Source organism: Delphinapterus leucas, chromosome 6, assembly GCF_059928025.1.
Source record: "Delphinapterus leucas isolate spDelLeu-1000000601 "Yukka" chromosome 6, BTC_Dleu_Yukka2, whole genome shotgun sequence".
NCBI lineage: Eukaryota > Metazoa > Chordata > Mammalia > Artiodactyla > Monodontidae > Delphinapterus > Delphinapterus leucas.
The window spans coordinates 45405165-45419689 of NC_143134.1; the positions used below are offsets into that span (position 1 = coordinate 45405165).

Genomic DNA, 14525 nt, shown 5'->3' on the forward strand with positions numbered 1-14525 from the left:
TTCCTTTGCATAGATACCCAGAAGTGGGAATGCTGGATCATATAGTAATTTTATTTTTAATTTTTTGAGGAATCTCCATACTGTTTTATATAGTGACTGCACCAATTTACATTCCTATCAACAGTACACAAGAGTTCCCTTTTCTCCATATCTGTTTTTTTAAAAAATCATTTTTACGGACTAGGATTCTGTGTTAGATGTAATTTGAAGAAAATGAGTTGTAATTTGCTGCTAAACCAGAATGTTTAGAAACTGCAGTTTTATTTAAGCTCCCTCAGTTTGTAAGCTGAGTCTCAGAGATGTTATGTCATTTTTCTCACAGTTACACAGCTAGTTGGTGGAAAAATTGTGATGCCAATATGTCAGAGATTCATAGCCTACTAACATATCTGAAGACCTATTGTATAGAAGGTCTTGTTCAAGGCACTGCCTAGAAATACAAAGATGAATATCTCACAGAGCTCACAATAATTTAGGGAATATATGACAAACATATATAAAGAGAATTCATAGGAAAAAAATGTGTGGCAGTCTTTAATTTTCAAAAATGTTACAGCAGTATGTGTGGTCCCACATCCTCTTCCAGAATTTTTCCCCCCTCAAGGAGTGGAGTCTATTTCCCATCCCCTTGAACCTGGGTAGGCTTGTGAAGCTCCAACAAATTGAATGCAGCAGAACTTTTGAAGCTAGGTTAGGAAAGGCAATACAGTTCCCACTTGGCTGTCTCTCTCTTAGGATGTTCAGCTGTGGAAATCAGCTACCTTGCGGTGAGAAAGCCCCAACCAACTCCCACAGAGAGCCCACATGGAGAAGCCACATGGAGAGAACTGAGCTCCCCTGCTGATGGCCAGAATCAACTGCCAGACACGAGAGTGAGTAAATCTGGCCCCTGGGTTAGTCTTTGATCTCAGGCACCAGACTCTATGGAGCAAAGCCATCCCCACTGTGTCCCATCCAAATTCCTGACCCACAGAATTTGAGAGCATAATAAATGGCTGTTTTATGCCAGAGAAACTGGAGCAGAGTAATTCTGTCTGGATCTTCATAAATGGTGTAATGAACAGTAGAAGCTATTGCTGTGAATTGCCCAGATGTTTTTCTCCCACCCACTTCCTTAGGTTACAAACCAGACTCTTTGGTCTGGGCTGATCGTAGTACTCCATTCCCTTGGACACCGTGATTAAAGCAAGGATAAGCACATGACCCAAGTAGGGCCAATCAAGGCCTTTCTGGGCTGATAAATGTTCAACGAGAGAGAGAGAGGTGTCTCAGACTGCTGAGGTATTGGGCTGAGAGGGGGGTGTAAGATAAAAGATTGAGGTAGAGAGAGAATTCTAGCTGCACTAAGTCCCGATTAGGTCCTAGTTTCTGCAGCAATCCCTTCAAACATGTGCCACCCTAGTGTTCTTCCCAACCACTCAAACCAATAATTTTCCTGTTTTGTGTATTGGATTTCTATCCCTTTCCTCCAAGAGTTCTGCCTAATTTAAAAGGCTTTGTGAAGGATAACGCATTGGAACTGGGTCTTGGAAGGTGGTAGGGTACTGAAATTCTGAAATGGAGAAGGGGCTTTAGAAGGGGGAAAATGTCCACAGAGGAGGGAAGCAGAGCAACTGAAAGTACTGACTCAGTCACTTGGTCCTGGGTCCAAATGCAGCTCCACCCCTGACCCATATAGAGAACTTGGACTTTACCTCATTCAGCTGCAGTTTCCTCCTCTGTGAAATAAAGAAAATAGTGCCTACGACATGGAGTTATTGTGAGGATTAAGTGACACTTATAACCCATATTATCCCAGTGCCTGGTGCATGTTAAGGTTTATTTGGTGGCAACTGTGAAAGGACAGCATGGATTGTGGGTGAAGCAGCACGTGGCAGGAGTGTAGCTGAGATCAAGCCGGAGCCAGAGGCCAGAGCCGCGTTGTGGAGGGGATCGTTAGCTGGGCAAGGAGAAGCCATGGCCGTTTTCCCAGCGGAAATGGTCAGAGATGTGACTACCATATATAAGTCACATTTTGATAACAGGAATTCCATTTCATTATGGCATCATGAAGCAATGTCGCTTCATGTGTACACATAATATATTTGTATTTAATTTTGAGATTGGTTCTAAAAGCACATGGACCCAGATGTCAGGTGTTCCCCACCCTCTGCACCCACAAGCGCAGTCTCTGCTTTTACTCCTTGCAGATCTGGCCTGGATGCCTACCGGATGTTCCGCTTTTGTCACCATGAAGAACTGACTCAAGCACAAGCACTGGTGAGCAAATGTAGGGTTTATTAAAGATTTTTGTAGTGAACAATATCAATGCTCTATCAGATCTCCTCAGATTCCCCTTTTACCATTTTGTGCTCTCCCCTGATCCCCACCTGCCCCTTTGGCTTCTAACAGTCAGCACTTGTGCAACTCTTCTTCCGAGAACACTGCGGGTTCTCAAATAGACCGACCTTGGGCTACTAGAGCCACTTTCCCTCCACAGTGAGCCTGGAGCGCTTGGGGATTTATTCCCTTCCTCCATCCCATGCTTGACCAGTGACTGACAAGTGCAGGAGTGTGGAAGCCCAGCTCCCCGCCTCTGGTGGGGATGACCCTGAGCTGAACTTAGACTCTGGAGTTCCCGTGTAGGATCAGGCTGACAGACTTTGCTTGGCTCACATATTAGCTTGACTTTTCCCTCTTCCCCATCTCATTTCCCTGCTTCCTTACCGGTCTCCCTTAATAAACCCCCTGCACACCATCCTAGCCGCAGGGTCTGCTTCTGGGAAGTAGTTTTCTAGGTTACGTGGAAGGAATTTACCGTGTACCTCCTCCAGCAAATAACTTCAGAATCCCCATTAGACATTGCAGCTCTCCCACTCTGCTAAGAAATAAATTTTTCCTTCTTTCCTTTCTTGCATACAAAGCCTCGTGTTATTGGTTCATTCCTCTCTCCCTGAATCCTGCATCCCCAGTTGCAAATTCTCACCTCTATTTTTCAGAACAGGTCTACCTCAGCAACCTCCCAAACTTATGTACCAAACCATCAGGCTGAAACAATATTAAAACCCTGAAATCAGCAAGACCCTCTCTCCTTAGAAAGCAATTTAGGAAACATCTTTTATCGTTAAGAGCCTGCCTCTTGGGACCTCACCCTTACTCCAAGTGACTTACCAACATATCAAATACTATGCTCCCTCTGAGAGGACCCATCTTACTAGCTGGGCTAATATCGGTTTTTTTCCCATTCATTTTCTACATCTATCTGTATTGCATGTGTGTATGTACGTATGTATCTACCTATCTGAATAGAACTGTATAAAACTTTCCTTACTCGTTTGGGACAAGTATTTACAAACATTTGATTTCTTCACACTCAAAAAAATGGCAGTGGGATGATTTGAAAATTGAAAAGCCCTTTTGGGGGTGGGAGAAGAGCTTTATGAGAAGGAAAGTATGGACTGGGCAGAAGGCACTGGCATGGAGTTTCCAAAGTTCCTTGGTCTCCAGACATCAAAGCTCAGATCCACCTGGCTTCCCTCACCATCCAGGCATGTTTGTTTTTACTGCCCTGAAAGTTTGCTGTAACCAACTTGATCTACACCTACTGCAGCACGTCTCTAAGCCCTTTCACGGGAAGCCCCTGGCTGGTGGTGCAAACTAATGAGTGTTTTCCAACACAAAGCCTCCAATTGAGATTATGAGGTAATTTATTAGGCTCCTACTGCAGTGAGCACACACAGTTCCTGCTCAGAACAGATTAATTAAAAACTTCCCTACCATGTACAATTTCAATTGTGTTGGGAAAAAAAAAAGAACAATATCTCTGTGGTAATTTTTCATAGAAAGGAAATGATAATGATTTCTAAAAAAAATTGTAGAAGCTTTGTGTTGCTTAAATAGACAAAATCAGCATCTGTGGGTTTTGGTGTGTAACTAACATGATTGTCTTTATGTAGAATAGATCTAATTTCCCACCTCTAACTCTGATGTGATATTTCCCCTGAGTTCGGTTGAAAAGGAAGGTAAGAGTCAATATTACCAATTGTAGGGAAGAACTGGGTTTAAAACTATTTTTTTGGGGGTGGTGGTGGTGACATATATAACCCTGATGGCCCTAGTTGTTCCAAGTTCAGGAGTCTTTCTCCTTTAATAGCCAAATATCCATCATCTAAGCCCCTAATATTCTATCAGGCGAGCCTCTCCAGGGTGCCCTGGAATCTCTCAGGAACACTTACACATTTCAAAATGTACCCTGGTTGTTGCTTTTCACCTTGGCCTGACATCTGGCCTCGAACCATGGCCACTTTCTGTGTCAAAACTCAGACTGTTATAAGCTACTTGTTTACTGTTACTCCAAGAAAAATATTAAAGAAAAATTTAACCAAGCCTTGAGCATGCCAATTAAGTGACACTGAAACCTCTAGAGCCTTATATAGCCTCTTCTGGATCTGTTTGAGAACTGCACCTGTGCCTTAAGGGAGACTTTACAATCCACTTTTGAACTAATCAGAAATTTGGGAAAACTTCTTCTCCATATTATATCTATCCCTTCACCTTTAGCTTGGGGGACACTCACTGACTTTTCTTAAGGAACATGAATCTCCTTTGCCTGGTTGGTAATAAACTCTTGCCTTCATTTTAGATTATTTTAGGGGTCTTTGTATTGATTGTGTGACAGTGGACCCTGGCTGCTGTATTAATTCCCCAAATTTCAACTAAGATGGAGCTGTGAAACTTCATAAAGCTTTACTGAAGAGTAGGGTCAAAGGACACAGGGAGTCAGGGGCGCCTTAAAACTGGACACCACAAGTGTCTTTTTTTAGGTCCTTTGGCCATTCTCTTCCACAGGGATTCCCCTCCCCGTTACCCCTCCTCTTACCCCCAGCCCTGGGCCTTGTTGCTGGCCAGCGTGCATCCCTACAAAATGAGTGCTCTTGCCAAGTTCCTGCCTGCCCACTGCAGACCCGTACTCCACTAGCACTACTCCCAGGCCCTCCTCACCCTTAGTCCATGCCAGTCTCTCAACAGCATAATCATCTCAGATGACTATCGTCAATAAAGACTACCTTTTCCATCTTCATGTGGAGCAGTTTAGCTCCTCGTTGTCTAGAAGCTCTTCATTGCAACTAAGGATCATAGCTTCACTTTTGCACAAAGGATCATTAAAGATTTACAGAAACAAAAGAATGGTGCCCTCAGAGGTGAATGCAAACCTCCATCTTTAAAGGACTAGAAAAATTATTGATGGTTAAAAAAAATCTGTCTCCCTCCCTCCCTTCCCTCCCCTTGGGGGTCTAGTTGAGAGCATCTTCCTTACACTTTATAAGTCATTTGCTTCTACGGTGTGCGAGGAACAGTACCCAGAACTGCGGAGGCAGACAGACTAAGACACAATCCCTGCTCTTAAGAAGCTCATGGCGTCCTAGAGGATCCCCAGTGACAACAGTGGGATAAGAATAGCAGATGCGGTGTAAGATGCAGACATAACACGGAGCAAGAGAGTCAGGAAAGGCTTTCAGGAAGAGGCTGCACACCAGTGGGTTTTGAAGCACCAATAAGAATTTACAAGATGGATGAAATGGGAAATGGTTTCAGGCAGAGGAAACAAGGGCAATGATATGGTGGCCAGAACTATGCTGGCCATATGGGGATTATTAAAGATGGGTAGACTTAAAGCACAGCGTAAGTGGGAGAAAACACAGGGATCAGATCTCTCCTGGATTTTACTGCACAGGTGATGAGGAACGTTGGAAGCATTTTGAGCTGAGGACGGTGGGATCTGGGGTGGGGACAGGTGGAGGGTGACATGATGAGATTGGTGTTTTAGGAAGATCACTGAGGTTTTTAGCTAAAGAGCAAGATACCAGTCAGAGAAATAGTCCAGGTGTGAGGCAATGAGACCTCACGTGAGGCTGTGGGAATGAAAGGGAAAAAGAGTTGTGAAGGCTCTCTGGGAGGTTCAGTCAGTAGGATTTGTTGTTTGATTTAATGTGGAGGGTGAAGGAAAAAGGGTCCAGTGGGGCAGCGATGTTTTTGATGGGTAGATGGCAGCACCACCAGCTAAAACCTGGAGTACAAGGAGGGAAACTGGTTGTTGGTAGGGGAAGGGATGGAGGACGGGGTGAAGCTGAGAAGGAGGGGGTGGTGGTTGTCAAGTGATGAATTCTGGTTTGGGAACATCATGAATCTGGTTTCTTGCCAGACTTCTGAAGATGACTGGTTAGTTAGTTGGACACACGGATCTGAAATTCAGCACTGATATACGGACAGATGATGTAGACTTTAGGTGGTAATTATAACCATGAAAGGACATGTTATACTCCAGGGAGAAGTGTAGAGTGAGAAAGGAAAGGAAAAAGGGTTGACTGTGGAATCCTGGGATATGTTGCTTCCATTTTTATATAATTTTTAGGGAGCCTCTGCCTCTATATTTATTTGGAACATTTGGTAAATAATATAATAGAAAGGTAATCCATCTGTAAGCAAGATTTTTTTCAGATAAGTGAAATCAACTTGAGATACCAAGTAAGCACATATTAGTGCACAATAAGTATTTCTTGAATGCATGAGCATGAATATTCATTTTTCTCAGTTTTGCAGTAAGCACTGTGAATATCACAAATATGTATGCTGCTGCAGAAGGTTAAAAAGAGAAGGGCAGCACATACTCTAACCATAGCAACAAGGTTGGGGATAGCATCATCCAGAAGGTTATAGTTCTGTTAAGAAGAATGTTTGCTCCCATGAGCCCTCGCAACTAAGCAGCAATGATACCACTTCATTGTGATAGTGGGAAAAAAATGACCTTGCTGATGTGATGCAAGGGATAATGGGGGCAGTAAGGTATGCATTTCTTAATTTCTTGATAACAAAGAGAGTAAGCTGCAGCCACCTCTGGGTCTCTTGACAAAGACCAAGTCCCACTTTCCCACATTTCTGTACCTTGACCCCCACAATTTCTAATGCACCTGGTGTCCCACGGAAACTTGCATTTTTGCATTTTAACCAAACCAGAGACCTAGAATTCATGCCAAATCCTAGAGGATGAAATAGAACAACATTTCCACTTGATGTCGTGAAAATATGCAATGGCCAGCTACTTTGGCTCCAGTGGCTTTGAAGATCAAAGTTTGGAGAGGTCCTTGTGAGAGCATTTCCAGGTGAGATGGGAGCTTTTCAGTCTCTCTAATACCTGACCTATGGTCCCACAATCTCACAGCATTTCTGATTTAAAATGGCTTTGTTGCTGGAAGGAAATGTCTTTCCGTCTCAGAGTTCCGCCAACAGACAGAGATGACCCTTTGCAAAGAAAGCCGTCTAAACCTGTACTTCTTCAGAAAAGGGAGTGCCATAGTGAGGTCACAATTGCTTTGTAAAACTTACCACTACTTCCCCAGGCAGTTCTAGTGTGATGTGTAAAGTCCACTTCATTTTAGTCTTTGGACATCTGTGAGGCTCTGACTGCCCATGAGATAGTCAGAAGCACAACAGTACACGCCATACTTGCCAGAACTCTTGTGGGTAGATTACTAAACAGCCTCCAGACACTGGAGCCCATGGAGTTTTAGGTTTAGACTCAGCCTTGGTTGGACAAACCTTAAAGATCATTTAGTGCAACCCCTTAGGCCAGCAGTTCTTTATGAAGTGATTACTTGTAAATTACTTGTTTTCACAGAAGTATTGCATTATCAATAAAGTATGAAAGTTTTTTAAAGACTTCCTTTTTTTTTCTTCGTAAATTAGAACAGATTCAAGATTATCCTACAATAATGTCTGTCACACTATGTTCTGATAGGCTTTTTGGGCAGGGGAGGAAGGGGTCCTATCCTGCAGTTTTTCTAATAGAAACTGAGCATAGCTTACAACCCACTCTTTCTACTTCATCTCTCTTAGCAGTGTACGGGGCGCTAAAACTTCATCCAGTTTGTGTTGCTTCAGAAAGTTTGAGAGGCTAAGCTTCAAACCCATGTCAGCACTTCAGGGTGTGCTTGGATACCTCCAGCAGCGGGGAACTTGCTACCTTCCCAGACAGCTCACTCTACTAGCAGACATCTGTCATTGTTCCAGTGTTCTCTGTGCCTCCATCAACCCTGGTTCTGCCCACTTGAGCTATAAAGAGTAATTCCAAGTGCACTCCTGGGTGGTTGTCTTCAGTATCTTAGGAGGCCACTTTCCTGTCTCATTTTGAGTATTTTCTTGGGTACAACTTTGCCTGTTCTTTAGTTGCTCTTTGTATGATGAGCTGGTTTCAAATTCCCACCTCTCCTGTTTGCCTCCATCCAAGTGCAGATCAGTTTGGCTATGTCTCTCTTAGTGAGTAGTGTCCAGAATTGAACACTCTGCCTCTCACAAGCCCATAATTTCTTATCTCACTCAAGTAAGAGAGGATAATACTGTCTTCCCTAAGAAAGAGCTTGAGTGCTGACCCTAAGATGTATTAATTCTGTGGTTTTGTTCTCTGATAAGGAGGATGACCTACCCCCCTCCAGCCCTCCACACTCACTTCCAGGAGTACCTTCCCAGCCATCCTCTTCCTTCCGCCCACCACTCATCCTTCTCCTTCAGGCCAGAACTGCTGGTCCAAGGGGTTGGACTAGATGATCTCTAGGTGTCCAACCAAGAGTTCAGACTACTTCTGAAGCCTAATGTGAGAGCTTATATTTAGGAACTCTGAGAAGTATGAAACTCCTGATAGTAAGGTTCACTTGGGTAATATTCCATTTCTTTCAAATGAGGGAGGTGCTGCCCCCACCAAGTGGACCTTTAAAACGTGTGTGAGCAGCTCTAGTTGTCACAGTATTGGGAGGCAAGTGTCACTGGTATTAGAGCCATGGATGTGAAATGTTTTGTAATGCTTGGGACAGTCTCACACAAGGAAGAGTTGTCCCTTCACAGATTCCCAGAGTGCCCCTGATACATGAAAATGGAGGGAGCACAGGACTAAATGAGAAGACCGGGTTCTAATCCTGTTCTTGCTCTTACTTGTCTCATTTTTCTCATTTGTAAAATGGGTGGAAACACAAAGCTGTTAGGAGGACTAAGTCTCAAGCATTTTGTCAGAGTGTCTTTTATGACACTTGACTATTTAAAATTCATCCTCCTTTCAGCCCACGTGGTTTGGGTGGGCCTGACCCCATACCAGGTGGGGGTGGTGGGATGATGTGACCTAGGGTTACCAGTCAGCTAATTCTGTTCTCATGGCTCAGTGATTGGTTCATGGGAGCGTACACAATCGTCACTCAGGCCAATGGTAATCAAGCCCTGATTTTCATTAAAACTTGTGGGAGAAGAGAAGCTCTGTTCTCTGGTCAAATTGGGCCTTGGAGGATGTGAGCCTGAAACTGTGAGTAGTTACATGGATGGAGCCTGAATGCGATGCCAGCCCAGCATAAGGAAAGCCAAGAGATTGAGAGAAATGACTCGTGTGCATTATTCAAGCCCCTGGATAAAGCTAAACCTGGGTGGGGGGGTTTGTGGTTTTTTTTAACGTCTTTATTGGGGTATAATTGCTTTACAGTGGTGTGTTAGTTTCTGCTTTATAACAAAGTGAATCAGCTATACGTATACATATATCCCCATATCTCCTCCCTCTTGCATCTCCCTCCCACCCTCCCTAAGCTACCCATCTAGGTGGTCACAAGGCACTGAGCTGATCTCCCTGTGCTATGCGGCTGCTTTCCACTAGCTATCTGTTTTACATTTGGTAGTTAAACCTGGGTTTTAAAGATACCCCTAGTCACTTTAATTATGTGAGAAGTACATTCCCTTTGTTAGTTAAGCCAGATCAAGACACTTACAACAAAAACAATCCTGACTTACTCAGCACTCACTTCTATCTGCCTTGAATTACGGTTACTAGTATCTCCTCCACTTGACTCCAGGCTCCTTGAAGGTAGTTATCTTTGAACCCTCCAAACTATCCCAACACTAAATGTTAGTGTAGCATAAAGAAGCAACCCCCCCACAAATATTTGATGTATGAGTAAAATGAAATAAAAATGGTATATATGAAAGAGTTTTGTTAACTCTCAAGTATCTTACAAATGAATAGCATATTATATATATCAAATTTCTCATGAATGTTTCCTCCCAAAACCTTTGTCTAGTGAGATGTTCTAGAGCAATAAGATTAGTATGCAAGCAATGGTATTGCTCACCCAGTTTGTTTTCACATTTGTCTCCATGTCAACATTGTCCTGAACAATCTTTGCTCGCTATTGTGTCCCTAATAGTCTCCCTTGTTAAACCGGGTTTCTCCAGTACAAAGATCTTTTCTGCTTCATGTTTGTGTCCTCAGTGCCTGTGGGTGATGCTCAGTTGTTTGGATGTGCTTCTGCCCCTCCTTAGCTCTCTTACTACTGTGGGCTTTCGAGGTCCCAGAAAGTGCATTCCTGTGGCCTAATGATATCCTGGAGGACTTGTGGCATGTGCTTAACTTTCATTCATTCAGAAGACATTCATGTGCTGGGCATGGTCTCTGGGGATTCATGCTCTTGTGGCACTCCCAGACAAGTACATAGGCAATTACAATGCAGTCTGGTAAGCGCTAAGATGGGGGAAGTGTGGGGGGTTATGGGAGTAAACAGGAAGTTCCTAGGCTGATGGCAATCAGGGAAGCATTCCTGGAAGAAGTGGCATCAAAGCTGAGTCCTAAAGCGTGAGTAGGAATTAGCCAGACAATGAGTCTCCCAGTCAAAGGGAATGGCAAGGACCACAGGGTCAGTGGGCAGGGGAGCAGATGTGTTGGAGAGCTGGGCACGGTACAGACTGGCTGCAGTGCACTTCTAGATGTGGTGCCACTTCAAGGGCTTTGCTTCTGTTTCTTCTGGGTCAGGGTCCCCTTTCCACAGTCCAACCAGGCCATGCCCTTCTTTGCCTTATTTGGTGGTTTTCTTGGCTATACCTATTAACTTCAAATGATGTCAGGATGCCAGGTGATGGTATGCCCAGTTCAACTGGGCAGAGGGCCTGGTTGGAGTTCTTCCTTTCATCTTCATTGATTAACTTTGCCGGAGGAATTCAAGCCTCATCAGAGTGTATGCTGGCCTGCCCAGCTTAGAATTAGGTGCCTGATGATTGCAACCACCTCAAAGATGATTCTGGGTGTTTTTATGAAAAAGAGACCTAGGGCTTAAGGAAAGTAAAGCCTGGGGTGGGAGGGGTAGAGACAAGAAGTGCTGTGTGTTGGTGGAGGTTGGGCCTGCCACTGTTGCATTCAGTGATAAGAGTCTTATTCCCACACTGGATAGCTTCGGAAATCTGCTGAGAGCATCAGTCAGGTGGGAAGGCCCTTGGTAGCCCATGGACTTGTATGATTTATATTCCTCCAGAGATGGACGTTGAAATTGAGACTCACAGCAAAATGCAATCACTACTCTTTGCTGTTTGATGGCAAGCCATTTCCCCACCTTCCACGTGGGGCCACGCTTTCAGAGTTCTGCTGGAACTTAAGGCTCTGCTTTTAAATCTTTCCACCGGAATACTCCTCATGACAGAGGAAAGTGGTGAGGGGCCCCAAGGGTTTGGGGGACAAAGCCCAAGCAGCTTGCCGCAACTGTAAATTTCTTAAAGTTTTTTCTTTAAATTTTATGCCAATTCATATTCCTACTCCATAATAAATGCATGTTTTCTTTAACATAAACAGTCTCAAAGTATTTACCATTGAGTAAAATTGGCATTTCAGAGAATGTGCTGTGTTTAAGTGGCTTCTTGTGACCCTGGGAGAGCTGCCTGTACACGATCCCCACTTTGAGAAACAGGCTTTTAGGTTATAACGGATCTGGGTTACTAGATGTGTAACCTTGGGCAAATCACTTTGCCTTCCCAAATCTCAGTGTTCGGTTTTTTTCCATCTAAAATATGAAAACAATGAAACCTACGTGTCAGGGTTAGTGTGAGGATTAAATAAAATAAAATACATGAGGTAGCTGGCCCATAGTAGATACTCAAGAAATGTTAACAGTTCTCCTGTTATTAGGAAGATCTGTCAGCTTTACATTTCCAGAATTCTGTGATCCTGACTCAGCTGACTGAGAAGGTGACCTCATGGGACATTTTTCCACCAGAGGGGTTTTGAGGAGAAATAGTATATGTCACTGCTGGATGACATTAGCAATTGAACATAAACTGTAAGGAGAGAAGAGATGTGATATGGTTTTAGGGCTTATCATAGTCTGTTTTTCCATTTCTAGGTCTTTCTGAAATGGGAAAATTGGCAATTGGGTGACATTTACAGTCCCATCTACTGCCTGGGCTGGCCCTCACATGTGGCTGCAGGTGAGTCATTGGCCAAGAGAGAAAGTCAGAGCCTGACAGCTGTTCCCTCCCCCGGGCTCACTTTTTGGTTCTGCTGCTGAAAAAGATTTAGGCCATGGTCACTGCCTAGACTAATGAGTCTATCTCAGGGTAAATAACAGCAATCTTAGGACGTCTGCTCCTAAATTCTGAAATGACAATGGAATGCCCGCATCCCAATTAAAAAGAAAATATCGGGCTTCCCTGGTGGCGCAGTGGTTGAGAGTCCGCCTGCCGACGCAGGGGACACGGGTTCGTGCCCTGGTCTGGGAAGATCCCACATGCCGCGGAGCGGCTGGACCCATGAGCCATGGCCGCTGAGCCTGCGCGTCCGGAGCCTGTGCTCCACAACGGGAGAGGCCACAACAGTGAGAGGCCCGCATACCGCAAAAAAAAAAAAAAAGAAAAAAGAAAATATCCCCTATGATTCCAATCATAGTTAAGTGTAAAAACTTAACTTTAATTTTGAATATACAACCACTTTCTGGAAGAAGCCTTCTGGCTGTATAATAGGCATTTCTCAGACTCACCAGGCAGGGTCCAGTGGGAGATGGAGGGCAGGTGGACACACAGGTAAGGAGGGTAAAAGCCAGCATGAAAGTAGGTACAGGCATGCAGGTGAGGGAGCTATGTTGTCTGGATGCTTCAGGAAATCTTGGCAGCAGAGGTGACATCTGAGCTTGAGATTCAGATTCAGAAGACCAGGTGGGGCTTAGGCATGACTTTTAAAATAATGTCTCTAGAGATTCTGAGGCACAAGTCAGGGTGAATCTCCTGGTAGATGTCTGTACTTCGATTTTAAAGCATTTCCCCTCCTGGGTTGTGAGCCCCTTGATGGTAGGGTCCTGCTCTCGCTCTGCTCAGCATCATCACTGCAGACATCTGGAGGCTGACCCCAAGTCCAGGGCTGCATCTCCTCCGAGGTGCCTCCTGTGCTGTGATGAGGAACCCAACGCCTCAGAATTCAAAAGAGCTCTGTGCCATGTATTCTAAAAGTTAAAAATGCACCGAACACAAATACCTATTTTACTGCCTCAATGCCATACCCCTATTCTTCTTCTGAAAATATGCTATGACTCCTTTTCTTTCCAAATGTATTCCCTTGCCCCAGACTTGGGTCTAGTGGACATTTCCTCCTTCTCTTCTCTTCCTGAAGTTCAAGGATGTGGAAGAGGCTGGGAGCCTGAACTTCTAGGTGGTGGAAACGCTGTGGCCTCCCAGTGTGATCTCTTGGAATTAGCACATTGTTAAAAACTTGATTTGTGTTTAGCATCTTTTGCAAATTAGGCCACGGCCCTAAATGGGAATCCTCTGGATTGGTAGCAAGTGGGTGGGAGTTATTCTGGTAGGTGCTGATGTGACTTTATTCGTCTAGAAATTTTGTATTTTTTCCCCAAATAAACAGTTTTACAGTGTTGATATGAAAAAAAAATCTGAATCTCTTTTCAGATTTATATTTCATCTGTGTTTATTGTTGTTTCCCTGGTTTTCAAAAAAAAAAAAACCTTGAGTTACTTTTCAAATGCAGCACATAAGTTTGTTTGCTTATGAATACAAGGGACTGTCTCCCCTGTAGATCCCCCAAATAACTTCTGGAAAGATGAAAGGGGGTGGGGGACTTCCCTGGCGGTCCAGTGGTTAAGACCTCACCTTCCAATGCAGGGGGTGTGAGTTCGATCCCTGGTCGGGGAGCTAAGATCCCACATGCCTCACTGCTAAAAAACCCAAACATAAAACAGAAGCAATATTGTAACAAATTCAATAAAGACTAAAAAATGTGGTCCACATCAAAAAGTAATAATAATAATTTAAGTAAATAAATATATTTTTTTAATTAAAAAAAAAGAAAGGGGGTGGATTTGGGGTGATGCTCAATATAAAAAGAGAACCCAGAATACTGGTGTGCTCAGAACTGAACTGGGGTAAAGCAGCCACCCAGCTTCAGGCTGGGGCATGCTTTACTCATTGCTTCCAGCACACAGTTCAAGTAAGTGAAAACGCCAAGTGTCCAAGATTCCTGAACCTGAAGTCTTATTTCTACCATGACTATTCTGGTTCTAAGCACCAGACTTGCTCTGGTTCACAACACCTGATGAACTAATGAACGTGGGAATGAGTGAAGTGTAACATAACCTGGGCTACTTTCAGACCCCTATTGTCTGAGCCAGGGAAGTCTTAAGCCCACCTGGGAATGGAAGAACCTGGTGTGGGAAGCTGGTGTTGACATCAGACATCAGCAGAGGGGGCTTTTC

The 14525-nt window shown here is 44.0% G+C and overlaps 1 protein-coding gene across 1 annotated transcript in view; it reads left to right on the forward strand.

Moving 5' to 3' along the window:
* The window catches only part of LOC149748930 (uncharacterized), a 214871-nt gene extending 201166 nt beyond the window's left edge, over window positions 1–13705 (forward strand). Inside the window, exons 6-8 of the mRNA XM_089913106.1 lie at window positions 736–872; window positions 2190–2259; window positions 12171–13705. Coding sequence (XP_089769232.1) covers window positions 736–872; window positions 2190–2234 — 182 coding nt within the window. The 3' untranslated portion in view covers window positions 2235–2259; window positions 12171–13705. The remainder of the gene's footprint in view (window positions 1–735; window positions 873–2189; window positions 2260–12170) is intronic.
* The last annotated feature ends 820 nt before the right edge of the window (window positions 13706–14525 follow it).